Source organism: Marasmius oreades, chromosome 7 (assembly GCF_018924745.1).
Source record: "Marasmius oreades isolate 03SP1 chromosome 7, whole genome shotgun sequence".
In the NCBI taxonomy this organism is placed as follows: Eukaryota; Fungi; Basidiomycota; class Agaricomycetes; order Agaricales; family Marasmiaceae; genus Marasmius; species Marasmius oreades.
Window position 1 is genome coordinate 3,566,490 of NC_057329.1, and position 26,965 is coordinate 3,593,454.

The 26,965-nt window shown below is 48.3% G+C and overlaps 9 protein-coding genes and 1 non-coding gene across 10 annotated transcripts; 5 read left to right on the top strand and 5 right to left on the bottom strand.

Annotated features, from left to right (window-relative positions):
- Positions 1-3,603: 3,603 nt before the first annotated feature.
- Positions 3,604-4,226, top strand: E1B28_011869 (uncharacterized protein; the record flags this gene model as incomplete). The annotated part of the gene is made up of 2 exons (XM_043156927.1): positions 3,604-3,680; positions 3,740-4,226. The coding sequence occupies 2 exons, from the start codon at positions 3,604-3,606 to the stop codon at positions 4,224-4,226; spliced, it is 564 nt and encodes a 187-aa protein (XP_043006742.1).
- Positions 4,227-8,065: 3,839 nt separating this feature from the next.
- On the bottom strand, positions 8,066-8,404 carry E1B28_011870 (uncharacterized protein; the record flags this gene model as incomplete). The annotated part of the gene is made up of 3 exons (XM_043156928.1): positions 8,066-8,106; positions 8,161-8,327; positions 8,388-8,404. 3 exons carry the CDS (start codon positions 8,402-8,404, stop codon positions 8,066-8,068), a joined length of 225 nt encoding a protein of 74 aa, XP_043006743.1.
- A 398-nt stretch (positions 8,405-8,802) lies between these two features.
- E1B28_011871 (uncharacterized protein) lies at positions 8,803-10,106 on the top strand (the record flags this gene model as incomplete). Its single annotated transcript, XM_043156929.1, has 4 exons — positions 8,803-8,881; positions 8,939-9,217; positions 9,280-9,396; positions 9,460-10,106. 4 exons carry the CDS (start codon positions 8,803-8,805, stop codon positions 10,104-10,106), a joined length of 1,122 nt encoding a protein of 373 aa, XP_043006744.1.
- Positions 10,107-10,208: 102 nt separating this feature from the next.
- E1B28_011872 (uncharacterized protein) lies at positions 10,209-11,579 on the bottom strand (the record flags this gene model as incomplete). Its single annotated transcript, XM_043156930.1, has 1 exon — positions 10,209-11,579. One exon carries the CDS (start codon positions 11,577-11,579, stop codon positions 10,209-10,211), a length of 1,371 nt encoding a protein of 456 aa, XP_043006745.1.
- Positions 11,580-12,258: 679 nt separating this feature from the next.
- On the top strand, positions 12,259-13,306 carry E1B28_011873 (uncharacterized protein; the record flags this gene model as incomplete). Its single annotated transcript, XM_043156931.1, has 2 exons — positions 12,259-12,603; positions 12,659-13,306. 2 exons carry the CDS (start codon positions 12,259-12,261, stop codon positions 13,304-13,306), a joined length of 993 nt encoding a protein of 330 aa, XP_043006746.1.
- Positions 13,307-13,899: 593 nt separating this feature from the next.
- E1B28_011874 (uncharacterized protein) lies at positions 13,900-15,551 on the top strand. Its single transcript, XM_043156932.1, has 4 exons — positions 13,900-14,320; positions 14,378-15,027; positions 15,096-15,175; positions 15,244-15,551. Exons 1-4 carry the CDS (start codon positions 13,953-13,955, stop codon positions 15,355-15,357), a joined length of 1,212 nt encoding a protein of 403 aa, XP_043006747.1. The 5' UTR covers positions 13,900-13,952; the 3' UTR covers positions 15,358-15,551.
- A 118-nt stretch (positions 15,552-15,669) lies between these two features.
- On the bottom strand, positions 15,670-18,822 carry E1B28_011875 (uncharacterized protein). Its single transcript, XM_043156933.1, has 11 exons — positions 18,391-18,822; positions 18,149-18,337; positions 17,924-18,087; positions 17,721-17,863; positions 17,256-17,657; positions 17,149-17,198; positions 17,030-17,094; positions 16,805-16,971; positions 16,407-16,732; positions 15,834-16,336; positions 15,670-15,776 (listed from the first exon to the last, which is right to left on the bottom strand). Exons 1-11 carry the CDS (start codon positions 18,538-18,540, stop codon positions 15,761-15,763), a joined length of 2,175 nt encoding a protein of 724 aa, XP_043006748.1. The 5' UTR covers positions 18,541-18,822; the 3' UTR covers positions 15,670-15,760.
- Positions 18,823-19,885: 1,063 nt separating this feature from the next.
- On the bottom strand, positions 19,886-23,479 carry E1B28_011876 (uncharacterized protein). The gene is made up of 12 exons (XM_043156934.1): positions 23,213-23,479; positions 22,805-23,156; positions 22,555-22,746; positions 22,332-22,495; positions 22,126-22,268; positions 21,789-22,067; positions 21,673-21,722; positions 21,543-21,607; positions 21,312-21,478; positions 20,909-21,237; positions 20,177-20,829; positions 19,886-20,103 (listed from the first exon to the last, which is right to left on the bottom strand). The coding sequence occupies exons 2-12, from the start codon at positions 22,949-22,951 to the stop codon at positions 20,088-20,090; spliced, it is 2,205 nt and encodes a 734-aa protein (XP_043006749.1). The 5' UTR covers positions 22,952-23,156; positions 23,213-23,479; the 3' UTR covers positions 19,886-20,087.
- An 810-nt stretch (positions 23,480-24,289) lies between these two features.
- Positions 24,290-24,388, bottom strand: E1B28_011877. Its single transcript has one exon. It is a non-coding gene; the product is annotated as a tRNA-Arg (tRNA).
- Positions 24,389-24,987: 599 nt separating this feature from the next.
- E1B28_011878 (uncharacterized protein) lies at positions 24,988-26,870 on the top strand (the record flags this gene model as incomplete). Its single annotated transcript, XM_043156935.1, has 3 exons — positions 24,988-25,338; positions 25,389-26,569; positions 26,627-26,870. The coding sequence occupies 3 exons, from the start codon at positions 24,988-24,990 to the stop codon at positions 26,868-26,870; spliced, it is 1,776 nt and encodes a 591-aa protein (XP_043006750.1).
- Positions 26,871-26,965: the final 95 nt, after the last annotated feature.

Here is a 26,965-nt window from a genome sequence, read left to right on the forward strand (position 1 = left end):
CCGGTTGGATCGAACGACCAATGATAGACGGGATTCAACGAAGGACGGATAATGAAGTAAATGGATGTACGTAGTAATTGGCGTCGTTGCCGTTTGCGTTTGGATCTCTGAAGTGTGCCTGTGAGCTTGATATAAGGGTCGAAGAGCTCTGCTGACGTTAGCACAGAATCGGCATTTTCAACAAATACTCACTGTAGCTGGAAAGGTCCTCGTCAAATGGGATACTGTGAGCGTGAAATACACTCGACGCTTGTGTGAGCCAAGTGGCCGATTCACCGAAAGATTCTACTTCTATCTTGCGCCGATTGTCTCGGAGACGGAACCTAAAAGTAGATCAGTCATTGAAGGTCAATTCGACGCAAGATTACCTTGTTGCTCCATCTCGCATCTCTCGCTTTCCATCGAGACAGCCTTTCAAACTCCACCACCGTACATTCTTCGTGAAAGCGATCGTCGAGTTTGTCAAACTGGAAATGACACGGATGTGACTGATTGGGTTATCCGGTATTTCAACATGACTAGTATAATTAAGCGTATAAAGAAGCGCCCGATTGTCTTGCTTGGTAGCGAAATATTGAATGATGACGTCTTCTTTCAGGAACTCCACGTCGGAAGGAACGATGACACTGAAGTCTCCGTCCCTCCAAAACCGACAGTTCGGCCCAATCGGTCCGCGACAGAATCTTCCCTGCGTAGGATCCATCCACAGCTCATTTCTTGAACATCCCAAGTTGTACTATATCATTTATTGGTTGACGGTCACTATCAAAGCTACATTGTCCACTCACTCTCAGTAACTCCATGTAGAACAGTCCCACCCATCCCATTCGACCTTCCATATGTGCAAGCGGTACGAACTCTGAAAATCCATTATCAATGAGAGTTTAGAATTCAGCGAATGAATATATATATACCTCCGCAGAATATCAACGACGGAACTGCCGACTTGTTGTAACCAAAAAGTGGGACATCCCTGCCAAAACAGTTCACCTAGCACAATGGAAAGAGTTCATAGCATACATACCTGAGCCAATCCTTTGAACATTGTGAAAAATCACGCCTCCATTCCTGTCAAAATCCAATCATTATGAGTTTGCTCGGCATAGACCAGCGCTCCACACTTACCTTCATCGCATTCCGCCCGCAGTACGTCTTCACAGTAAACTTCTTCTGTCCAAACGATCCAGTGATATTGAGCTCTGCATGATAAACAGCCGCCTCTGTGTCGTCCTTCCTATTTGAACATAGTCGCCAAGAGTAACAGACTCCGTCCTTGGTCTTGTATATATCGCCTCGCTTGATTTCGGTGAACTGGGAACGTGTTGTGAGTAACTAGTCGTATATACTGAATCAATACATACCTCGGAAAGTTCTGGTAGACTCTTGTCAACCCTCCTCTTCTCGCGTCGTGTCGGCGTCGTGTAGTAGTTGTAGTTGTACTGATCTCCTCCAACGTTTGAGATGTTCAAACTGTTGCCGATCTTGACTTTGGATGCACCGGTAAAGACCTCCATCGTAGAACGATTCGAGTCTGTCATTGAGGGATGGGAGCGAAAAACGAGCTAGGGAGGTGTCAGATGGGGAAAGGATGGGGGAAAAGATGGTAATGGTAGAAGGGCAGGAAGGCACATGTTTGAATGCTGTATATATATCGAATAGATGATCTTCATCGCCACAACCCTGCTTGAGGAGATATCGCGGCCTGAAACGTCTAACCCGGTTACATCGTTCCCATAAGCTGAACGTCAGGACTCAGGTATAATTGACCCTCATGACTGTCCGGCCTGGCTCGACATCGGTGAACTGGAAGATAAACTTCAAAATCTAATCGAGGTTTAGAATGGAAGAGATACGCACCTCGTAAGGTCAAGTACCACAATAATCAATGAAGACATACCTCTTCACCAGTTACTGTCATTGACCCCGAAGTCGGCAATCTAAGGAGAAATATTTATATAATTAAGAAAATACATACCAGAACCTGTAAATAAAGTGCAGTTGCATAGAATACCTTTTGAGGTATATGCCTGCCAATTTTCGTGTGGGTAGGGTGTAATGCTGTTGAGATATGAATTTTTTAATGAGGGGGTGTCGAAAACGTGGCCCCACGGCGAAGTCGGAAATCGCGGGCCGGCAACGTGATTACATGTGACACAATCATACACATTGATGAATCGTCCAAGAATCGTCAATATCTCGTATATAAGAGTTTTGTTTGAGCACCTGGGACCTATAAATTCATTTTAAATGCTCTTGTTGCAAGATGCATTGATAGAGGCTGTCCTTGTGGGAGGATGACCTTAATTTGGTAGTTTTTCCTCATTTAGGTACAGTCAGAGTGCACTGGTGGCACCAAAATCTATTACAATTCATTGTTGGGTCCTAAGGGGAGCAAATGAAGATCATCTGACATCTGACAGGAATGTTTCCTCCCCTCTAGAAACAATTTTTGGGTGTAAAACACAAAAATCTGGGATATTTGCAGGTATGGGCTGTGTAGACTCAAAAAAAATCATAAAAATCCAAGGATAATAGATTCTGGTAGCCTGATAGGTATATATAACTGTGCTGGGAGCCCTGCCCATGGCATGTCCAGCTGAACTTGAAGTAGTCGCTGCAATCTAGAGTCAGAATGATAGAAAAAAAACTGAGTGTATTATATAAACCTGACTCCAGAGACTTGTAAGATAGTTATGGGTGTAGTCCTGGGTGTCTGTGAGATGGAGAAGTATGTTGCAGTCATAACATACCAAGAACGGCGAGAGGTTGATGAGTACTTGTGCTGCAGTGGCCGATCTCCTGATTAGGAAATATTCTCACGCTTCGATTTTTGGTCGGAAAACTGACCCCTCATTGTGCTACTGCCACAACTCAGTGAGGAACCCATCCCCCGTTATGAAAATTGTCAGGCATGCATATAAGACCCTGCTCCTTCTTTTTTGATAGTATATTTGCTCAAAAATCTAGTCTAACACTCACTATATCACACTCTTCCGACTTCCCCGTTTTTCCGACTTCAGGGTCAATGACAGTAGACAAACCAAGAGCCAAGAGCGCACCAGCGAGAAGCAGTAGAGCGTTGAAGATCAGAGCGTAATGATTTCGTGGAAGGTGGTCGTCCGACGATCATGAGTGACTTTTAATTTGTGGAGGCAGATTTTTTTATAAGTACGTGGAAAATAGAGTGAAAGTGTTCGGGGTCGCTTCGTCCTGCAAGCTTCGTCGTTGTTGATGGTAGCGCTGGAGGGGAATGCTACACAGCCACGTTGTATCTTGAACCACAACACCCACATCGACCTGACAAGTCAGACACATTGACTTCCCCATGGATTTCTCTCAAAGCCACCATTGCTCTTGGGCTATTCTGGTATGTTCGCGTCCTGCTGTAAATTTAGCGGCGCTTATTATACCTTGAATTCTGTCCGTCCTCCAACAATACGTCAAGTTTAGGTTGTTTCCGCCCGAAGATGAAGACGGTTTCTCTCGAAAGGAAGACACATAGCAGCGAGCTAGAGGGCGAAGAATTAGGCAAGAACAACCTGCAAATAACGAAGCATGAAGGTTCAGAGACTTGTTCTCTGATACAATGAGGGAAGGTGGCATATGTCGGGGACGCAGAACTTGAGGAAGAAACAAGCAAGAGGAGGACAATGCGTTCCTGGTTCGAGGGGATTTTCGAGGTTAGTGACGTTCATTCCCCAGCGTACTAACGAATTCACACCTTTATTGCTTTCCTTAGTGACCTGCCACCCTCGGATATGTCTAGGGTCCCGTTTTCCTCCATCTCGCTCGCAGTTCGAGGTCTGCGCATTCGGGTCATCACGCTTGTACCGTCAAGCGCTACTGGTGTCCCTGTCAAGGCGATACATCCATATGTTCATCCCTTCTTGCGACTTCCACGAGACCGCTATTCCACTCCTCATAACCACCATCACCCAGATCCACATTTAATCGTTCCACCACTCCTTACGATGTCGCTTGGCCTTGTGTTACCACCGTCACAGCCACGTTACAGCTGTTATCATCAGCGCTGCGCTTTTCTCCCGCCAATATTGGCCTCGTTCATCCTCTTCAACACCTATTCTAGCAGTACCACGTCGGATCTGGTGCAGACGGAAAAGAAAGCATGCGACTTTGGATTTTTTTTGACCCTGAAGCCCGTGAACGAGACAATCAGGGAAGATCAGAGAAGAACAGAGGGCATAGAATCTAGGAGACGCGGGTAGAGCAACTAGTGGCGTGGCGACCACGCGGCCAACTCAAAAATTCTCGTTCCTTACCATTGCCATAAGGTCCGAGGTCGCGAGTTCATAACTCCACTCCCATTGCCGTTGACCATCTATCGCGCCCACAAGAGATGGAATCGTAGGCGGTATACTCCGGGGAACGGTTTCGGAAACGAAAGGAAAGTCGGACAGAGCGTTGCGATGCAAGTCATTATGACATGAAAGGAATGAATTGAAGGATATCTGACCAATGCTGGATGTTGTATTTGTTTCGTGTGTTTCCTCTTTCAGTTATTGACTCTTACCGTTTGACTGATTACCTGAACAGAAACCGACGGTATTCTTTGGCAGCTGATAGAGCTCAGTATTCCAGACTCGATGGCTACGAGACGTTGTGACGCTGTCGCAAGTAGCCGGGATTAACCATATTGAGATGTGTTGTGAGATGGGTACGCTACTGTGGGGTTAGTTCGGTTGGTTCATGCACAGAAATCGAGTACGTGGGAAGCGGACCCAACTCCCTTTCGGATCGCAGCTAGTTGTGATTCCCCCTATTGAGGGCACGCAAGTTCACATGCGCCTGTTGAGTGGAGATATCGCCTGGGTGTTCTTCGAATCTGAGGTACGCCGTCTATAGTACCTTTCATCTCGTTGGAAGGATACTGATTGGCCCTTTAGCGCTGCGTTTGTGATTTGTCGTTCCCTGAGATCGCTGGCCGTCTGCAAGAAGGTAATGATTGCTCTCTCTTCTTATTGCCTGCTTCGTGGCTGATGCGCGCTGGACAGTGCTAGGAACGAACTGATGGACGAGGCCAGTGGGGGTACTCACGGGCATGCTGGCGATGAGGATGAGAAAGGGACACGGACGTCAAGCTCCGTGCTTCACGTCCTAGGTAATATAGGCTACGATTGTTTTATTATACTGTACCTATAAAGACAGAACCGTGTTTTAACCACATTTCGACCGAGGACTCCGTACTCCGCTTAGGCCTCTCACGTAAGCCAATACAACGCAATTGCGGTTTTGAAAGGTACAGTGGTAAAATACTACCAATTCTCTGAGATGGCGTTGGCATCTAGATTGCTGCTGCTGAAATACCTGAACCTTCGATAGCTTCCCATGTGAACGGGGTAAAAAGTATGTCCAGTATCGAGTTCATCTTGCCTAAGAATGGCAACACTCAGTACGTTATATCATGGCACGCAACGTCGGATGCTCACCTTGTTGAGAGTACGAGTCCGAATTCCCTGTTTGCACAGGATTAGCATCACTCGCGTCCGATATGCTTGAGGATCCTGGACACAAAAGAAGCGATGGGGAATGGGAATCTAGTAGTTTAAATCGGAGGTTTACCTTCGGTCTCATAGAACAGCGAATCAAGCGAGAAAGAGTCATCTAGTTCGGGATCTGGGAGAAACAACATGTAGGTAAGTGTGAGCATGAAAAAAGGAGGGAATCGCTGATTCACCTTCTACGTGATCACTGGAAGTGTTCGACTCGGAGTCGAGAACCACTGTGTTGATAAAATAAGTCCTAGCAATTCGATCACAAACTTGTCCGTAACTCACATTCCGAGTCATCTCTGACCATTGGCAAAGACGGTTCCCCTTCCGATTGAGCGTGGACTTTGTGCTGTCCTGTTCATAAAATAATTGCATCAATGGTGAACGTCGGAATCGCTGGTCATTGGTCAACTTACCTTCAATAATATCGTGAAAGTGGCTCTCGGCAGGAATGACATTAAATATAGGGTACCGAAAAGATTGAGCGAAATCCGTGGTTTTGGGGTCGAACTTCCTCGCAATTTGGTAATCATGGATGTGTTTGTAGACCTTGGTTGGCCAGGATACTTGGGAGGGAATGACTTTGAGGGATGGCTTGAAGGGAAGGCCGAGATATCTGCACATTTCTGGCGAGAGTGGCGTTTGGCTGGTTGGATCCAACGACCAATGATAGATGGGATTTGACAAAGGGAGGATAATGAAATAAATGGGTGTACGTAGTGATTGACGTCTTTGACATTTGCGTTTGGATTTCTGAAGTGTGCCTGTGAGCTCGAGGTAAGGGTCGACGAGCTCTGACGACGTTAGCACAGAGTTGGCATTTTCAACAAATACTCACTGTAGATCGAAAGGTCCTCGTCCAATGATGCGTCAAGAGCGTCAAAAACGCTCAATGCTTGAGTGAGCCAAGCGACTGATTGACCAACAGATTCCACACGTATCATGCGTCGATCGTCTGTGAGATGAAACCTAAAACTAGATCAGTCAATGAAGCTCAATTCGATAGGATTACCTTGTTGCTTTATCTGGCATCATTTGCCTTTTGCCAAGGCAATCTGTATAACTCCACCACCATACATTCTCCGTGAAAGCAATCGTCGAGTTCGTCAATCTGGAAATGACACGGGTGTGATTGATTGGGATATCATCAAGTCTTTCAGAATGACCACTAAAATCTAATGTATAAAGAAGCCCCCAGACGTCTTGCTTGCCAGTGAAGTATCGGATGACAATGTCTTCTTTCAGGAATTCCGCGTCGGAAGGAACGATGGCACTGAGTCCTTCTTCTGGCCAATCCCAACATTTTGGCCCAATTGGTCCGCGACAGAATCTTCCTTGTGTCGGATCCATCCACAGCTCATTTCTTGCACATCCCAAGCTGTTCTGTATTGTTGATTGGTTGACGGTCACTATCAAGGCTTCATTGTTCACTCACTCTCAGTAACTCCATGTAGAATAACCCCACCCATCCCATTCGGGGTTCCATATGTGCCACAGGTACGAGCTCTGAAAGTTCACTATCAATGAGTTCATAATTCGGGGAATGAATATATACCTCCACAGAATATCAAAGAAGGAACCGCCGCCGACTTGTTGTAACCAAAAAGTGGGACATCCCTGCCGAAATCGTTCATGTGGCACAATCGAAAGAATTCACAGCGTACATACCTGAGAAAATCCTTTGAACATTGCGAAAAATCACGCCTCCATTCCTGTCAAATCCAACCATCAAGAATTTTCTCGGGACATACCAACGCTCCACGCCTACCTTCATCGCATTTCGTCCGCGGTACGCCTTCACAGTGAACCTTTTCCGTCCAAACGATCCAGTGATGTTGAGCTCTGCATGATAAACAGCCGCCTCTGTGTCATCCTTCCCATTTGAACACAGTCGCCAAGAGTAACACACTCCGTCCTTGGTCTTGTATATATCGCCCCGCTTGATTTCGGTGAACTGGGAACGTATTGTGAGCAACCAGTTGTATATACCGAATTGATACATACCTCGGAAAGTTCTGGTAGACTCCTGTCAACCTTCCGCTTCTTGCGTGGCGTCTGTCTCGCGTAGTAATTGTAGTTGTAGTTGTACTGATCTCTTCCGACGCTCGAGATGTTGCTGTTCCCAATGTTGACTTTGGATGCACCAGTAAGGATCTCCATCGTAGAACGATTAGAATCTGCCTTTGAGGGATGGGAGCGAAAAACAAGCTAGGGAGGTGTCAGACAGAGAAAGAATGGGAAAAAGGTGGTGGTGGTAGAAGCCGCCCTTGGCGGGAAGGCACATGTTTAAATGCTGTATTTGTCTCGGCGCACGACAAATTGAAGGATGGGAGCGGAAAACGATCTACGGAGGTGTCAAACAAAAACAAAAAAGAATGTGGTGGTAGAAGGGCGGGAAGGCACATGTTTGAATGCTGTATATATATATCGGCGCGCGACGGAAATAAATGATCTTCATTGCTTCAACACTGCTTGAGGAGATATCGCGCCCTGAGACGTCTAACTTGGTTGCATTTTTCCCATAAGCTGAATGTCAGGACTCAGGTATAGTTGACCTAGGATTCATAAATGTCCGGCCTGGCTCGACCTCGGTGAACTGAAAGAGAAACTTTGGAATGTAATCCAGGTTTAGAATGCAAGAGATACGCACCTCGGGATTGAAACTCTAGTAATCCCACTTTCCTCAACCTATCCTTGTCCATCATACGGTAGTGATTGATCTCATCACATCCATCAAGGCCTTGAATATTAATGGAGGGCCAAGAATCGGTCGTCGCTTTGAAAGACTGAAAGTGAATCATTAATAGGAAGGCAAGACTGAGAAAAGATATATGAAATTAGCGCGTGGAAACTTACGCGTTAAACCGTGCAACTTACCAGTAGTATACCGTCATAACTCTCGTTGAAAAGGGAGGCAACAGGCATGAAGGTGAAACGAGAAAAGCGCTTGCCACGTGATTGCTTCGCTGGTCCATGGAATATAGGGACGTCCTCGTCCCGAGAGTCCCGAGTATCAGCGTTTTCAAGACTCACATCACCGAAGGACTCTGTTGAACTGTATGAGGAGCTTATGGGAGCTGTGAGTTCAATACTTTCATGAAGCATTTTCTCTACTACAAGCAGGTCTCTGTTACTATTAGATTTCGGTATACCACGGTCCACGACTCCACGGTACCCCTCATGATCAATTTTCACTGACAACTCTCATGGTTTGATAACGGTTGTTTGACGTCCCCACGTCAACTGGTATAGTTGCGAATAGCAACGTGCAAAGCCGCCTCTCTCCTCTTTCATGCAAGGCAAAACCACCATGGTACCTTCAATAACCCTCTTCGAAAAACTCGCATTGCTCTCGAAGATTTTGCAACTTCGTACGTTCCTCGAACGGTTTATTTGTGCTTGCCCTTTTAGACTGATGACAACAACAGCTTTGGTACTCCTCTACACCCTCGCCATTTCCCCATTTTCGGACGCGTTAAAGGAAAAGAAGCTCAGACGGCTGCTTTTTGAGGCCTACCTTCGTCATATTACTCGGACGGCTACGGTAGGGCAAGTTCAATGGGCACTCGGGTCGACAACAAGAATCTACAGGAGTTGGACAAGACAGTGGAGGGTTGAGCCGTTGTTGGAGGATGTCTCGCAGTCAAGAAAAAGGCTGATGTGGATTGGGAGTAAGAATACCGAGAAGGTTGTGTTCTATGTTCATGGTACGACTTCCTTCCTCCCCCCCCCCACTCACCCAGACGCACCATGCTAAGTTTTTGGTCAGGCGGAGGCTTCATGTTACCCATCTCAGATTATATGCTCACCTTTTGGCTGTTCGTTCAACGCGAATACGCCAAAAGAACGGGAGGAAAAGAACTTGCCATTGTCGCAATGGAGTATTGTGAGCGTTTTTTTTTTCCGCCATTCACTCTTCTCTTGGAGACTTACGCTGCCTATTCTACAGCTATCTACCCTCATACCTTCCCAACGCAGCTAACGGAAATCACCCATGCACTATCACACATCTTGAACATTTCCCGCATCTCACCTTCCAACCTTCACATCGCAGGTGACTCTGCCGGTGCCAACCTCATTCTCCAACTCATCAGTCATACCCTCAACCCTCTTCCAATAGACGAAATACCTCCTTCACCTCTCACTCCCGCTCAACCCATCTCTGGCGTTCTCCTCATCTCCCCGTGGTTGTCTCTAGACCAACCAACTCCGTCTTACACCCAAAACGACGCCACAGATTTCCTTGCCGCAGCTACTCTGACGAGGTACGGAGTGAAATATCTCGCTGGTATTCGGGACAGCCACGTACCGTACGTGAAAGTTCTCTCAGCAGGAGAACAGTGGTTTGATGGTATAGACGAGTTGACGGATCGAGTTCTCGTCACTGTCGGTGGTGCGGAGTGTTTGTTGGATGATGGAGTAGGGGTGTATCACGAAATCAAAGCTTCTGTTTCGAGGGGGGGAAGAAGAGTGGATGTTGAGGTGGACGTAGAGGATGGTGGGGTACATGAGGATATGATGGTAGATTGCGCGGCGTTTGGCAAGAAGTTGACGGCTGTTGGGGAGAAGGTTGTTGTGTGGTTGATGGGGGAGTAGGGAGTATGGGGGTTCCCTAGAGTATCCTTGTAGTAGCATTTCTCGGTAACAGTTAGTATTATTCTACAGCAGTATTTGTCTAACATTTGAAACATTGTTCGTTCATACAGTAACTAGACCTCGAACGTCAACCGTCAAGCCTTCCTCTTTCAGGTCATCTAAAGAGGACAGACAAGGTAACGTATCGATCGCATATAAACGATACACTTTCCCTCTGATGTCCGCTCCCAAAGAAAGACGAATCGTACGGATGCGCGTTTCCTGATTGGCCCAACGGAAGCGTATCAAAGCGGCCAGCGGATGCTTATCGAGTTCGTAAATCTCGAAGCGCTCGGGAAACTTGAGCTCGAGGATGTCCAATCGGGGGAGTAGAGCCTCGTCACCTCTGCCCATAAGCTGCGGTAAAACAACGTCCTGCAATTGAAGGGGACCGTGGAGGTCGATCCACAGGCAGAAATGGCGGACGGTAGGAACAGCCTTCAGAAGTTTGAATATATCTTCTGTTTCCCGGGTGTATCCTGAAATTTCGAGACTCTGGAGGGTGCAAGGGGAATGGCGGAGAGCTTCTGCGAATATGTGGAAAGGTGCGAGTAAAAATGAAAATTCGGTGGTTATCGAAAGGTTTTCGAGGGAGGGGAAGGATAGGTGGTTGATCCGTCGAAATGACGAAACGGGTTGCTCGACAATAGGATGATCCGGTGGGCGTATGTAGATCTTTATCGCAAGCGTGCGCAACTTAGGGAGGCAGATGATATCGTCGGTGGATTGTCCACAGTTTACAGTTTTGATGTCGTCGCTGGTCAGCTCCAGACGAAGCCATTCCAGGTTCGGTGCAACATTATTCAAGATGCGGTAGTTTTCGGAGCACCGGATGGAGCTCTCGAACTTCGTGATTTGTGTCCACGGAAAATGGACACCTGGTATTTTGGAGATGATTATGAAGTCAAGGCAGGATATCGAACGAAGCTGGGGAGCTTCTCTGAACGCCCCATAGAAGTCCGGGTCATCTTCAGGATCATAATCCGGTTCGTCTAGATACGCACTAGTGTCGCCATCTGATAGGATCGTAAAACTTCTGAGGGATGCCAGCTGTTTCCGAACATTGTACTCGTTGAGCATCTCCCAGAAAGATGTGGTCGTATTGACAAACTCTATGTTCTCCCAGCGATTCGATTGTGATAAAAGCATACGAAAAAGTTCGCGATTTACTACGTGGTCACATATGCCGTGAGTGTAGATGAGGAAGGATATCGTGGACGTTCTGGAGTAACGGAGCCAGGTTTCCAAAGCCGAAAATTGACCTTTTGACCCAAGGTCTCTGGTTCCGAGCATGAAGCGCCGCCATACTTCGGGTGATGCAGTGACGGTTCTTCTCCATGAGCTGCAGACTTTACTGATAGCCCAAGGTCCATTCTCGTAGTCAAACACATCCGGCCATCTTCTACCCTCTGTCAAGTCTGCACCAGGAGCCATCCGAGTGTTGTTTGAGCACTGAAAATCGCGAGGCCGAATATTTCGCTGAGCAGTTCCGGAGGAAGACGGGAGATGGGACTCGAAGTCGGCGATAGTGTGTCCATTGTGTTCTAAAACGACCCAATGTGCTTTCAGCGATGTTTTCGATAGACAGAAACCTTCCGATGGGCGTAGTTGGGATGGGATGGGGAAGCGCAGTGATTTTGAGGCCGCGGACGTAGCACCAGGTAAACACGGAGTGAACAGCCACCGGGCCACGGTATTGCATACAAACAGACGCGTCACCGGACCATTCAATGACGACTATGGACCTACACGGAACCACAACCTTGCCACAACTCTAACTCTCCTAAACTTGTCAAGCCATTACAATTTTAGCAGCCGGCGCTTTTGTGAGTTGCTTCTGAGGAGCACCATTCCGGATACGTTATGACTCAGCGCCAGTGATCGAGTTCGAAGGTCGGCCAGATAGATTTCTGGATTTCTGTTTTTTTAGAGTGCGAGAGTCGTATCGCCGATCCATACACGCGTAGTCTTCCTAAAAGGGTAATGACCCGGACGGCCACGTCCCAAGTCGATCCAGCCACATATGGGTTGAACCAGTTCAACCCATCACCACCACTTGTCCACCCCCGTTCTATTCTTTCTGCGAGTCCTATATGAGATTTTAACGAACGCAATGCAACAAAAATCGAGATATCATGTTTACGGCTCCTCCTCCTCAATCCCGTCAGCTTCCCTATGCCAAACCTTCGCACATAAAAAACTCAGGACAAACTTGGATGACAGGAACAAAAGCCTGGGTCCGCAAGAAGGAAACTTTCGGCTCGGTGAAGAGCCATCTGGGAAATACGAGGGTTCAATGGATCCAGAGGAATTATCACGGAGATTTCTTTCTAATGCTAGTACAGTCCAGCCTCGTTTCGGTGGCGGAGTCGAGGGAGGGTTCGGGGGTGCGTGTTCAGGGAAGGAGACGGGCATCAGTCATGGCTCATATAAAGAGTACGCGACGTATTCTGCAATGGTATGTCTCATACCTCTTCCACACCGGACTTCAGTCAGTAACATCGGTGTTGTAGATCGACGCTATCGAGCTCGCTTGCGTGGAATTAAACCTCCGGCTTTCCAAAACTGCCTCCTCTAAAGCTTCCTCAGTCGACTGGTCTCAAGACATTTATCCCATAGCACACCACGATTTAGTCGTCGATGATCACGAATCTTTTTTCCACTTGTTATGTTGGGTGGCTTTGAAAGACGCAGGGCACGGACTCACGGATAGAGAGGCTACTGAGACACTGGGGGAGATCTATGACCAGGCTCGATATACACAGGGCAGGAGAGTACTAGGCGGCATAGGTAAAAGGCGTGCAATGCTGTCAAGGGCAATGGAATTAGAGGGTAAATTCGCTCCCGGTCCTCTTAGAGATCTCATCGTTACGCTTGAGAATACCCTTCTCGTCCGGTACGACCGTGCCCCGACCGAAGAGGAAGTCTGCCAGTACGAAGAGTTCGTGCGCTCTGGGGCCGAATCCTACCCACGTACTCAGGAAGGTCGTATGCTTGCGAAAACTGAAGAGTATTTTCAAAAGCAAAAGGATCTTTGTGATTCGAGTTGGATGCTCCAAAAATTTCGCGACGCTGGCGATTCTTTACTCAAACAACCTTCCCCGTCCTTCGGGAAAGAGAAGATTAGATCCGCAGAACACTTTAAAGGACAAGTGACATGATCATAGGGGAACAATTCGCCGATCCAAAGTCCTCCAGGCTTGATAATTAATTACAGCCGTTTGCATAAAGGTTGAGACTGATCAACCATGTAGTTTATATAGAGATCTAAACAATTTGGTGCCCTTAGTCCTCCCCGGGCCTCCCGGATGTATTTGTGTCGTACTCTCCTGCCGGCCTTCGACGCCGATTGATGCCGTTTACCCTGGCGCTGCTCCGCTCCTACTGGGAAGGTCCGGAAAGGACACCGGACTAGTACTGATAAGGTATGTGTCAATGTCGTTGATTTCTATATAAAACAGATGATTGACAAGTCTCAAGCTTTATGCAAACGGCTGTAATGAATTTTGGACGCAAGTTATCGTGCTATTTACCTTTTTATCCTCAATTCCTTAGGGCTGTTTCCGATTATTTCCATATTTAGACCAAGGGGGACAATGTTACCCCCAGGTACCAGCTGTTCGCCTGTAAGTAGCAAAGCAAAGTACGCGGCTCCGGCTCTCATTGTCAAGCACGCGACTTTGCCCTGAGTTAACACGGTCACATGATTTGTAATAATCTTTTGAAGTGACGCACTGCGACTGTCACTCTCCCTGTGACACCCTTGAAGTTCAACCAACGCAACCCAGCCTCATTCGTCCGCCAGCCATGTCTTCCACAACGGTCACATCCCTCGCAAACCAGCTCACAAACCTCAACCTATCTCAGAAAAGGGCCGATGACTCCAAAGGGAACATCTCAAAGCTCTTGACCAAGTTTGCTGCACCAAATCCAGTGCCCACAAAACATAACACCAAGCCTGCAATTCCATCGAAACTGTCCACAAAAGTTAGTTCTTCTTCATTGAAGACTCACAATTCGACCCTTTTCTTGTCTCAAAATACGACCGTGACGAAGGCCAAACCTAAACCGAGGGACATGTCGGAGCTAGACATTGGGAAGTACGATGGAGGTCTCGAAGCGGACAACCATGAAGCTGTCACGTCGGAAGACTTGGCGTTGAACTCAAGCAACCTGTACGTATAGTCGTATATCCTCAGTATATTCAAAAGCGTCACTAACACGTCCAACAGCGAACAACCGACACCCAACTGGTCGCTTCACGACTTCCAAATCGGCCGACCTCTAGGAAAAGGAAAGTTCGGCCACGTCTACATGGTCAGAACTAACAGCCCTCCTCATTACATTCTTGCCTTAAAGGCTCTTTACAAAACGGAACTTATCAAAGAAGGCACCGAAAAACAGCTCCGCCGCGAAATCGAAATCCAAATGAACCTACGACATCCCAACATCCTTCGTCTTTACGGCTACTTCCACGACTCCAAACGAGTATTTCTTATGCTCGAGTTTGCTGGTCAGGGCGAGATGTACAAACAGCTGCTCAAGCGGGGTAGCTTTTCGGAGAGACGAAGTGCTTCGTACGTCTATCAGATGGCGGATGCTCTGTCATATCTTCACTCGAAACATGTCATCCATCGTGACATCAAACCCGAGAACCTTTTGATTGGGCTTAATGGCGAATTGAAGTTGGCAGATTTCGGGTGGAGTGTGCATGCTCCGGGTAATAGACGGAACACGTTTTGTGGAACGTTGGATTATCTACCCCCGGAGATGGTGAGAGGGCAAGAATATGGTGTCTGGGTTGATCATTGGGCATTGGGAGTCTTGACGTATGAGTTCCTATGCGGTAAGCCGCCGTTCGAAGACGTGTCAAGTCGGAAAAGTGCGTCGAGTTTCTTTTACGTGAAACCATCCAAACGTGATCTGACGTGTTTGCCTTGCCGATTTTAGATACAATGAAACGTATTGCGGAAGTAGATTACAAGTTCCCTTCACATGTCCGACCTGACGCTAAGGATCTCATTTCCAAGGTACGTGCGCTCCTTGTGGTTTTCTTTACCTCTCTACTCACATCTGTTGAATCTGTTTCCTTCAATAGCTGTTGAAACGAGACCCACAGACCCGATTACCGCTGAAAGAGGTCATGGTACATCCTTGGGTCGTTGCTAATCATAATCGTCGTCCGCGGGGTGAGCCATCGTCTTCGCAGTGACCGCTGTACATCCTTGCGATCCGGAGCCACCATTCCTTTGAACACTCTGTTCTTGCAGTTGGACATTGACCAAGTACTTATTTATGGCATGTATACGTTGTATTCTAATTGTATGCATACTATCATCGTTCAGTCAGGCTGCGCGACGTTCCACCATGCTGTATTTTTATAAAGAGGTACCTCAGTACACCACAGCGATAACTCAAGACCGTATACGGTGACCTGCCCACGGGTGTTTTTGAGGGTTTATTCAAGCCACAAGGCGTGGTCGTACCTTCTCTCCGTTAGTTACCGACCGACGTTCCGGACGAATAGGAAGAATGGGTCTCGTTCATCTCGTTCTACTTATTACACTCTTGTAACGACCTATGAAGAACAGTAGTATATTACAGCTCTCGTCAACTCACACTGCCTTGATTCTGAACGAGTACTACGTCAGAAGAACCATAAATCGTCACAATAAGTTGGCAACCTACAAAGCTTTACTGATCGTGCCTGTGGTCAAGACAGTCGGCTTGATGCTGTTCAAAAGACATTGGAGAGCCTGAGACGGCGCACTGGCAGCTCCTTGTTTCTTTGGAGCTGGTGCTGCAGGAGTACTAGCGGGGAACCCTTGTCTGCCCATGATCCTCGAGCGACGACGAACGGGAGCCGAGTCGGCGGTTTTGCCCTCTGCGGTGGTCTCGCCTTCTGTGGTGGTGGTTTCACCATCTGGAGTAGTCTCGTCTTCGGCTTCAGCGGTGGTCTCGTCTTCTGTGGTGCCGGTTTCACCATCTTCGGCAGCGGTTTCCTCTGTCGTACTGTCGCCTTCAGTGGTAGTGTTGTCTTCTGTGGTAGTGTCGTCTTCTGTGGTAGTGTCGCCTTCCGTGGTAGTGTCGTCTTCTGCAGTAGTGTCGTCCTCTGTCGTGGTGTCGTTTTCTGTGGTCGTGTCACCGTCCTCTGCAGTTTCAGCAGAGGTTCCTTGGTTTCCAAAGCATTTCTAGCGAGGGAAAAACCCAGTCAACAAGTACGGGCAACGAGAAGGGAGACTCAAAAATACCAAAACTCACGTTGAAAAGCGGGAACTTCTTGGTAAACAAAGATACCTGAGTACTCGCATCGAAGAGCGAGAACAACTTTCCCGTTGCACCAGCGTCGACGTCGAGACCAGCACTCATATCGACACATCCACCAGCGGTCTTGGTAGCATTCGTACTTTGGGTCTTCTCTGCTGAAGTGTTAACGTTCATGTCCAACGTCGCACTGGCATCGAGGTTGAGGAAAATTTGGGCTTTGGCGATTTTTAAGGCCTCGATTCCAAATTTGATTGCGGGAATGAGATGGGCCTGTACAACTCCGTTGGCTTGAGCGTCTATAGCTGTGGAAAGGTTCAAAGCTAAAGGAAGGGCCACAGCATGTCGGTGTCAGACTGAGAACGCGAGGTAAGGAAGTAGGGGGGGGACTTTACGGGTATCACCAATCTGAAAACCTCCACCTGACTTCTTGTCATTGTCAGGGAAAAGAAGTGAAGCGTTTTTGACTTGATAGTTGAATCCGACAGTCATGTCCAGATTGACATTAAGATCTGCTGAGGCCTGAGCCACTATTGAGAAAGTAGGACCTATGGAGAGGATGCTGTTACGGTTTTTGTCAGTGTGAGTATCTCCTGAGAAATATAGAATGTTCTACCGACCCAGGAATATCAAGTCCAGGAATACCAGCTTCGAATATCGTGATACCTCCTGAATCGATGCTTCCCTGGAAAGGAATAGGTCGTCAGCGACCAGAAACGTCAGATGGCATCGCTCTTACCGATGCGTCCGCCTGGATAGTCAAGGTACCGTCAAGGTCCATATCGAGACCTGTTCGGGACGGAATAAGCATGGACCTCAAGCCAAAAGATTAGGAACTTCAGATACCTGAAAAGAGCTGGAATCTGTCGAACTTGGGGGGTACCAAGCTTCCAATAGCAGCGACACCGAGACTGACCTGTGCGTTACCTTTGCTGTTGATGTCGACTTTCACACCAGCGTCAAGAGGTGGGCAGGAAACCCTCGCGTTGAGGAGATTTGCGCTCTTGGTCAAGCTGAAGGGAGCGAGGTCGACAGTCTTGTTGACATCGACATTCTTCACCTTGTCCAGAACCTGCCCCGCCTTTTCTTTGGCCTTGTCCAGAACCTCTCCTGCCTTATCTTCAACCTTATTTACAACTTCGCCTGCCTTATCTGCGACTTTCTCTACAACCTCGCCTGCCTTATCCACGACCTTACCAGCTGTATCCTTGGCAGTGTCTATGACTTCACCTGCTTTCTTCTTAATAGCTATAAACATGATGCAAAGTCAAGTTAGCAGTAATATGCATTATGGTTCTCGAAAACCCATACCTCCGATGACGCCACCAAGGAATTCGTTGGTATCGCGTCGAGAAAGATGGGCGCGACGTTGAGGTCCGGTTGTTTTCATGATGTCTCGGACATCTACCCCAGCGAAATTGGCTCCTTGGATAGCGATATTGACTGGTCCAACTCTGTATTTCGGTATAGTGATGAGAAATGTTTCGACATTGTAAGAAGTCAAAACCACCGACTTCTTCCACTTGTCGGATGCACCGAAATCGGTGTCTATACGCAGGGCCTTCACGACAGGTGAGGCACCATCTCTTCTGACGAGGCGCTTCGCGAGATTTGTAGGTATAGACTGATCTTCTGGCACCCATGATTTGGAGATGCGGGCGAAAGCGCTCTTTCCGCACTGTTGAAGTGTGTGTTACTTGAAAAAAAGGACAGACAAAAAAAAAGGTTTCGCGACATACGTTCTCCGGAAGTCGGACAACCTTCCCCTCAGCTCCGATGGTCTGGTAAAGATGTGCACATCCAGATTCAGAGTCCTCGTCACCCTGACACACAAGTCGAATATCCTGAGCCAAAGCATCAGGAGAGCAGTCCACGATTTCCCAACCAGCAGCAGGCGTAATATCAGTAATGGCATCTGGTGAACCCCACTACAAATTGTGAGTCAGAAAGAGGTAAACATAGGATAAGGAATGACACCCACGATTTTGACAGTACCCGAGTTATTATCTCCGCTAAAGGAGTACTGACAAACGCCGTTCAAGCAAGGAGTTTTCCAGTCATTTTCCGCGAGGACGGAGAGAGTGACGAAAGGCAAGAGGGCCAGCAAACGTAACGAAAGAGCGTTGACCATGATCTCTGATCGTGGATTCAAAAGAACGAGAATGAGACGAAAGAAGTTGTGACCGAGCACAACTCGAAAAGAAAGAACGAAGGATGGAAGGCGAGGGGAGGAGAGTAAGGGGTGAAGAGTGAAGACGGCTACTTGGTTTCACAACTCGATGAGCCAGCACGTCCATGCTACGTACTTCTTGCTGCCTGTGGGGTGATCCAGCTCAGGGTGGGCACAGCTTGCGATACATTCTCTGATTGATGTTGAAAAATGATTTACTAGCTGATGTCGATGATGTCGCGCACAAGGAAGCCTATGCTCAAGCTCAAGCGCTCGGGTTCATGGCCTTAGGCCTGCCCTCAAGGAGTCACATGACTAGTTTTGTGGAGCGTTGTCAAATGACGAAGGCGAGCAGACGCATAGCTGTCCCCGCTGCCAGCAGCTGGGCCGACCGAAGTCGGTGCTCATTAATGAAACCTTAGAACCACCTGAGGAAACGCCGTTACGCGCGGACCTGAGGTTGTCTAGCACGCAGAGCGGCTCGTCCCCGCTTGTGGATTCACCGTGCGGAGATTATCTAGAAGCTCGGATGTTTCCACGTGGTTTTTACGATGTGTTCCGGTAGGGACTTTCTTCCTTGTTCGTCATGAGCTTATCGGTTTGTAGGCGATTTTTAATCGTGTAGATCCACCGGTTTTCAATTTCCCTCCTCGATGGGGGTCTTCATTCGACATTGCCTTTTGGTTTCTGGTTTTCCAGATGAGGAAAGCTGATTCTGATATCAGAATTTGGAATAAGTCGTGAGTTACCGATTATGTAATGTCTTCCCCTTATCGTTTCTGAATTTTATTTGACTGCACGCTAGGATAGTGCCCATCTTCGGTTGTTCCCATTGGTGTCCTGCTATCTTCCATACTGTTTCGGCCAGTTCCCACCTCGGAGGATTGACATTCGAAGAATATATGCTTAATCGATTCGGTTTCTCCACAAAAAGTTGGACAGTTTCGACTAGCCGACCTGTACAAAGAAGATAACCGCATCTAGGAAGCACCTAAGTTCGCTCCACCGGTGTTTCGAATTGAACGATGTCGATGAACAGTCAGTAGCGTGGCACATTGGATATGTTTGCGAGGATCTTATCGCAAAATGGAGCCGAATCAAAGCGCACCAGTATTAGTGCTGATAACACATTGGTACGGTGTTCTTTCACGAACAATTCACGAACGTTATCAATTTGACATTGCATTGCAGGTGTGTTACCATGACGCTTGAATTGTGTGTGGGCGAATCACAGGAATATCAGTGATCATCGCAGGGTCGGACCTGATTTTTTTTTTTTTTCGACTGAGTCGCTAGCAAACCCAGGAGCCATTTCAACAGTAACGCACGTTTTTGAGGGCTCAATCAAACCACAAAACGTGGCCAGCTATCAAACGTTCTAGTACACCTTCTCCCTGTTCGTCAACCATTCCGGACGAACAAGAAGCAATCATCTCGTTCATTTCGTTCTACTAAATAAATACACTCGCTCGTATCGAAAAATGAACATGATATAGCTCTCGTTAAAATTAAACTGCCTGGATCCTAAACGGGTACCATGGAGTCAGAAACACCATTCTTTACCGTGAAAAAAAAAAAAAAAAAAGTGAAAACTTACTCAGATGCGGCAATCGTGCCCGAGGTGAAGAGAGTCGGCGCGATGTTGTTGGCGAGACATTTGAGAGCCTCGACCACTGCTCCTGCTCTCTTTTCAACTGGCGCTGCAGAAGGAACGGGAGTCTCTTCTTCTCTGTCAGCTTCTTCTTCTCTGGCAGTCGTCTCTTCTCTGCCCATGATCCTGGAGCGACGAGCAGGAGCTTTGGCCTTTGCAGGCGCAGCTTTCGCAGGAGTGGCCGGCTTGGCTTTCGCAGGTGCGGCGGGTGCAGCTTTCGACGTACCGGCCTTTGCAGGTGCTTTTGCAGGAGTGACCGGCTTGGCTTTCGCAGGTGCGGCAGGTGCAGCTTTCGAAGTACCGGCCTTTGCAGGAGCTTTCGCAGGTGCGGCAGGTGCAGTTTTCGGAGTACCGGCCTTTGCAGGTGCAGGTGCAGTTTTCGGAGTACCGGCCTTTGCAGGTGCAGGTGCAGTTTTCGGAGGAGTGACCGGTTTCGCCTTTGCAGGTACAGATGCAGCTTTAGGAGGAGTGGCCTTGGTGTCCTTCGCAGGTACAGGTGGAGGTTTCGCAGGAGTGTCCTTTGGAGGTACAGGTGGAGGTTTCGCAGGAGTGTCTTTCGCAGGTACAGGTGGAGGAGTGTCCTTGGTTCCGACGCATTTCTAGTAAGGGGAAAGGGAAGGGATACATTAACAAAGCACGGCCACGAAGGGATATCAATAAAATAAAATAAAAACTCACACTGAAAAGATTGAAATCTTTCGTAAACAAGTTCAACTTTGTGGACTTGGAGAAGATCTGGAAAAAGCTCGCTGTTGCACCAGCGTCGACTGATATTCCAGTGTTCACTTCGGCACAGGCACCAGCGGAGGTTTTGACAGTCTCTTTACTTTGGACCTTTGCCGAAACGTCAGATTTCAGGTTCAAACTCGCATGGGTGTCGACTTCGAGGAAAACGCCGGCTCGGGCGGCGTTGCCAAAGGCGTTGAGACCGACATTGAGTGTAGGAACGATATGGCCTTCTACAACTCCGTTGAGTTGGAGGCTTGTACCCGCGGAAAGAGTCAAGGCTAGAAACAAAGGGGCAACGGGAATTGTCAGTTGTGGGTAAACGAAGTAGAGAGGGGTCGGAGGGGGGACTTACGGGTATCGCCAACTTTAAAGTTTCCACCGGACTTCTTTTTCTTGTCGGGAAAACTAAGTGTTGCCTTTTGGACTTTGAAGTTCAAACCGACAGTCGTTTCCAGTGCGACCTCAAGCTGAGCCGTGGCCTGAGCCTGTATTTGGAAAGAAGGACCGATGGTGAGGATACTGTTTGTGGGTTTGTGTGTCAATGTCGAGGATCTTCGGAGAAGACAGAAAATGCTCCACTAACCCAGGAATACTGGCTCCGGGAATACCGACTTCGAATATCGGGATCCTTCCCGTGTCGAGTTTTCCCTGGAAAAAGGAGCAGGGTCGTCAGTGAGTGATATTACGCCAGGGTCAGATGCTATTGCCCTCACCACTACGTTCGTCTTTACCGTCATGCTACCATCAAGTTCCGCATCCAAACCTGGTTCCGGATAAAATGAGCCACGAGCCGCAAAGCCAAAAATCAACAAAAAGAGTTTGAAAATACCTGCTGTGAGTTCAAAGTTGTCAAACTTGGGGGGTACCACAGTTCCGATGGCAACGACACCGAGGCTGACTGTAGCAGTGCCTTTGCTATCGACGGTGACCGAGAGACCAGCCTCAGTAGGTGGGCATTTAAAGCTCTTGTCAAAGAGACTTTTGGTCTTGGTCAAGCTGATGGGAGGGAGCTCGAAAGTCTTGTTGACGTTGACATCCTTTTCGGCTCGACCAGTAACGATGTGTCGAACTTCACCTGCTCTACCCATGACCGCCATTGGACGGATAGCTGCAAAATCGTCGTCAATATTGGAGTAGTATGTTTCAATGGGTTTGGAGAATCGTACCTTGGAGCGCCCTCTCGATGAATACGTCTGTATCGCGTCGGGAAAGTTGGGCACGACGTTGAGGTCCGACTGTGTCCATGGCGCCAGTGATATCGGCGCCAGGGTAGTTGGCTGCTTGGACAGCGATGTTCACGGGTCCAACTCTGGATTTCGATATAGGAATGAGAAAAATCTCTATATTGGAAGAAGTTAAAAAAACTACTCACTTCTTCCACTTGTCGGCTGCACCGAAATCGGTATCTATACGCAGGGCCTTCACGACAGGTGGTGCTCCATCTCTCCTGACGAGGCGCTTCGCGAGACTTGCAGGTATAGACTGATCTTCTGGTACCCATGCTTTGGAGATGCGGGCGAAAGCGCTCTTTCCGCACTGTTGAAGTGTGTGGTTACTTGAAAAAGGACAGGAAACAAAAAGGTTTCGGGACATACGCTTTCTGGAAGTCGAACAACCTTCCCCTCAGCTCCGATGGTCTGGTAAAGATGTGCACATCCAGACTCGGCCGAGTCCTCGTCACCCTGACATACGAGTCGAATATCCTGAGCCAAAGCATCAGGAGAGCAGTCCAGGATCTCCCAGCCAGCAGCGGGCGTAATATCAGTAAGGGCGTCCGGTGAACCCCACTATGAATTTCGAGTCAAAAAAAAAGGTAGCATGGGGATAAGTAGCAGCGATACTTACGACTTTGATAGCACCCGAGCCGTCTCCATTGAAGGAGTATTGACAAACACCGTTCAAGCAAGGAGTTTTCCAGTCGTTCTCCGCGAGAACTGAGAGAGTGACGAAAGGCAAGAGAGCCAGCAAACGTAACGAAAGAGCGTTGACCATGATCTCTGATCGTGGATTCAAAGGAACGAGAATGAAACGAAAGAAGTTGTGACCGAGCACAACTCGAAACGCAGAAAACGAAAGAGAGAAGGGAAAGAAAGAAAGAAAAGGTGTAGAGGGTTAGTCCCACAGGAACGTAACTGGGGTCTTAAGCCAGGAGGTCCATGCTTTTATACATACATGTACAGTCTGGCCAGCGTATTATCTTGATTTCACCCCTGCGTGAAAAAAATATGGAAAGGAGATACATTGCAGGCGCACCTGTGATGTGATCTGTTGATGGTATAGATTTAATGCCAACAGGGTGGGCGACGGTGAGCAGAACTTGCGTGTACCATCTGGTCACATTCTGAGCAGGTTTGATGGTTTGTCGCGTTTGTGAATTCGAAATTTTTGATGTGTTGCGAATGTTGCACCACAACCGGTGAAAAACCAAGCTCAATAAGTCAACCCGGTCTATTCTTGAAAAAAACCTCCTTGAATTTGATCTAGGTCTTCAGAACAACCTCGTAGCGACATTAGGAAGTAAAGAAAAGAAGTTAGGTTTGGCGCCTAAATTGCGCTGCACAGCCATCGCTTATTCTCACGCTCTGACCATGTGGGACCGATTCGTGCAGCTCACTCCTCAGCCTCTCCCTGCGTACCATGTATCAGTCCAGCTCACGCTATCTGTATAACTTAGCTCACCACATGAGTCTACTGATTCGTATAACGCTCACTCCTCAGCTCTCTGCGTACCGGTCACCCCGGAAGAGAAGCTAAGCTCACGACGTTTAGAATAATCTATCTTGAACGAGTAAAGGGCTCCTGCACTACTGGCGCCCGATCATCAATCAACGGACGAGCAAGATAGATGGCGGCCAAGGTTACGGTCAGTACAACGAACGTTTCACCGACCAATATCGACCAGGGTCACCAATATGTACTGATGGTCAACTGCGAGGGCTCGGTGTGGTATGTGTATGTTTTCAGATATAACGAGCTGCTCTGGCCTCGCGAAAGTGGAAATTTAGCACGATTAACAAGTATTTTCAATAAGATCAAAAACCGGTATCAGAGAATCGAGATCCAGAGCCTCGAACTTTCACGCGGGACAGGATGGTTCTGCTGAAAACATGTGTGTCGGTAATTCAACGATAATTGTGAGTCATGATAGAAAGTCGTCAGAGAGACAAGATACGAAGATGAGCGAACAACTCAAAGAAGATGCATGACTGGGTCTTTCTTGGTGAATCCTCGAATTTCTCTATTTCGAACTGTGTAATGCCATCGATCTCCCTTCTCTTCAAACCGGACAATAATGAAGGAAGCCGAAAAAGAAGAGAACACAGTTCCGATTGACCACCGCAGGGGTCGAACATGCAATCTCCTGATTACAAATAAGATCAAGTTATTCTTGGGTCGTAGTCAGACGCGATGCCATTTCGCCAGGCGGCCACATGTCAATCTGCTGCAAAAGACTTGAACTTGGGCTCGGTCATCACCCGAATTCGAAATTTTGTACGATCTCCTCTATCGTGAAAGAGTCCGTTGGAATTCAACGAGAATCCTCTCACGACTCCGATTCGAGACTCCTAGTCTCCGGCTTTCTCCGGAATTCGACTGAGGATTGCCATGGATCCGAAGTAGTGTCATCACCGTAATAAAAGCGTTTCCGGAGTGTCGAATTCCATTGCGCTACGAAATTGGTCGCTTGAATTTAATTGGATAATCGTTCCGGTTGCACCCGCCCCGCGGCCCGAAAAGCGGTGCAGTGACTTACGGTGACCTGATCACGCTCCATTGTGACTCATACACGTGATAGCCCCGCCTTTCCCAGGATCACCAGGCCTCATGGCAACGGTGTGGGAAAACAAACAACCAGCCAAAAACGACGGTCCTTCTCTCTCGCTTACTCACTTCTTCCGCCGGCATCCAGCTGTCCGTTGTCCGCCAGTCCCTTTCCACTTTTAATTCAGCGAACGCACGGACCTTTTTGCATGGCAGTCGCTTTTGCTACTAGTCAATACATCCACAGCTTTTCATCATCCTACACGATGCCAAAGACCTCGACGACACCACCAACAGCAGCGACGACGACGCCACCGAGGCGAAGTCAACGCTTGTCCAAACCGAGGGCAAATATCGATGTCAACCCTACAGCAGCTTTCCCTCAAGGTTCTCCAGGTTCAAGTCCCGGTAGACAGTCGTTGAAGAAGACAATAGGAGACCACACGACGGTTGAGTACGCCCAGCCAGTCGCGTCGACTTCACGAGTACAGCTTCCTTCACCGTCGCCTACGAGGAAGAGAAAGCACAGGAATGAGGTAGATTCACCAGTAGGAAAGAAGGCCAAACTCTCTGTGGGTAAAGGAAAGGCTAGAGAACGAGCAGCCACTACGTCAGACGTATGTTTTGTCACCAATCCATTTCTTCACTCGAATTGAACATTGTTCAGTCTAGAGATGGGCATTCCAATGGAAATTTTGCTACGCTACTCAGTTTTACACCACATTCCTCACAAACGCACTACAACACTCGCAAGGATTCTCGGAAGCCTGCCCTTCCACGCATACCTTACATCTTAACTAAGGATAACAGAAGTTCGCCCTCCCAGACGCTGGCAAAGTCAGTTCGACGGCAGCCGATACCTAGTCGCAATGCCGATGTGATGACGGGAAGGAAGACAGGCAGAGCGCCACCAGCCTCGAGGGCAAAAAGCAGAGGTAAAGGCAAATCAAAGTCCCCTTTACCTTCGACACTATCGTCACCAACGGCATCTCCACTATCAACTGCACCCGCGAAACACTCACACCTTCCTCCGTTAACCACCACAACCCCTCCAACGACACCGCCAACCACTCCCAAAAAGCCGACAATAGTCGCTCTCTCAGCCCTCTCACCACAATCGTCCCATGATGATCTCGAAACGGCTGACCTTCCGTTATTGGTCGGACCATCTCTGCCTCTACCACCTCTGGTGCTGCCTGTTGCTTCACCACAGCCCCAGCGAGGCCGTAGTCGTGCTCGAGGCACCTCTCCGCACAATATGCCTTCGAGAAGCCCTGTTAGGACCAGAGGCCGATCGAGGATGCTGGGTGTGAGTAGTAGCCCCCCCGCTCTCGATGCTTCAACGAAATCCCCCTTAATCCCTGATGCACCGAATGTGCGCCCATCCTCTCCACCCATAATCGGTGCTACAGCTACGACGATGCCGTCTGAACTTACGGCTCCACCTTCTACTCCGCCGAGGTCATGTGAGGAAACCGAAGAGCAAGAGGTCGAGGAAATGATGGTCGATACTTACCTCGGAAACGATGTTTCCGAGCGCACTGTATCCGCAGAGTTGCAGTCTGAAGATACTACTCCCGAAGACCAGTCGGAACGAGAAGACCAAGAGGTCGACGAGAATACCGCACCACCAACGCCTCCCTTGCAACCATTACCTCCTCCTGTTTCACTCGCACCCTCTCTCTGTCCGCCGCCAGCCTCTCTCGATGTAGTTGAAAATGCAATGTCGCTACCTTGTCCTGATGTCCCGGATCTACCCCCTGATCCATTACCCAACCCCTATGAGCACCAAGGAGAAGAACAACATGTTCAACTTGATTATGAGGATTTCACATCCCCTTTGTCTCCGTAAGTGATTTGTCCCAGCCGTAACCCATTCGATTTGCTAAGAAACCTTCTCTTTAGAACTCCATCTATCTCAACTATTTCCGAACCACAAACCCCTCGTCGTCTCGGTGCCAAGGGTAGAAGATATATCGCGGGAGTCGTTTGGGAGCTCGATAGATGGGGTAACTGGAGACCTGTTGACGACGGCAGTGGGAGCAGTGTGTTGGGAGGTCCAAATAGTGGACTTGGATGTACGGGTAGCGGAGGTAGTGGATGGGGAATGTGGAAATCGATGTGTAAAGCGCGAGTTGGCCTTTTGTGAGTGACTGAAACGCCTTTTTATCTCTTGTCTTCCCCGTCTTCCCCGTCTTTCCCTTCCTCGTCTTCAAGATCCGTTACGTCTTTTTTACGTCTTAT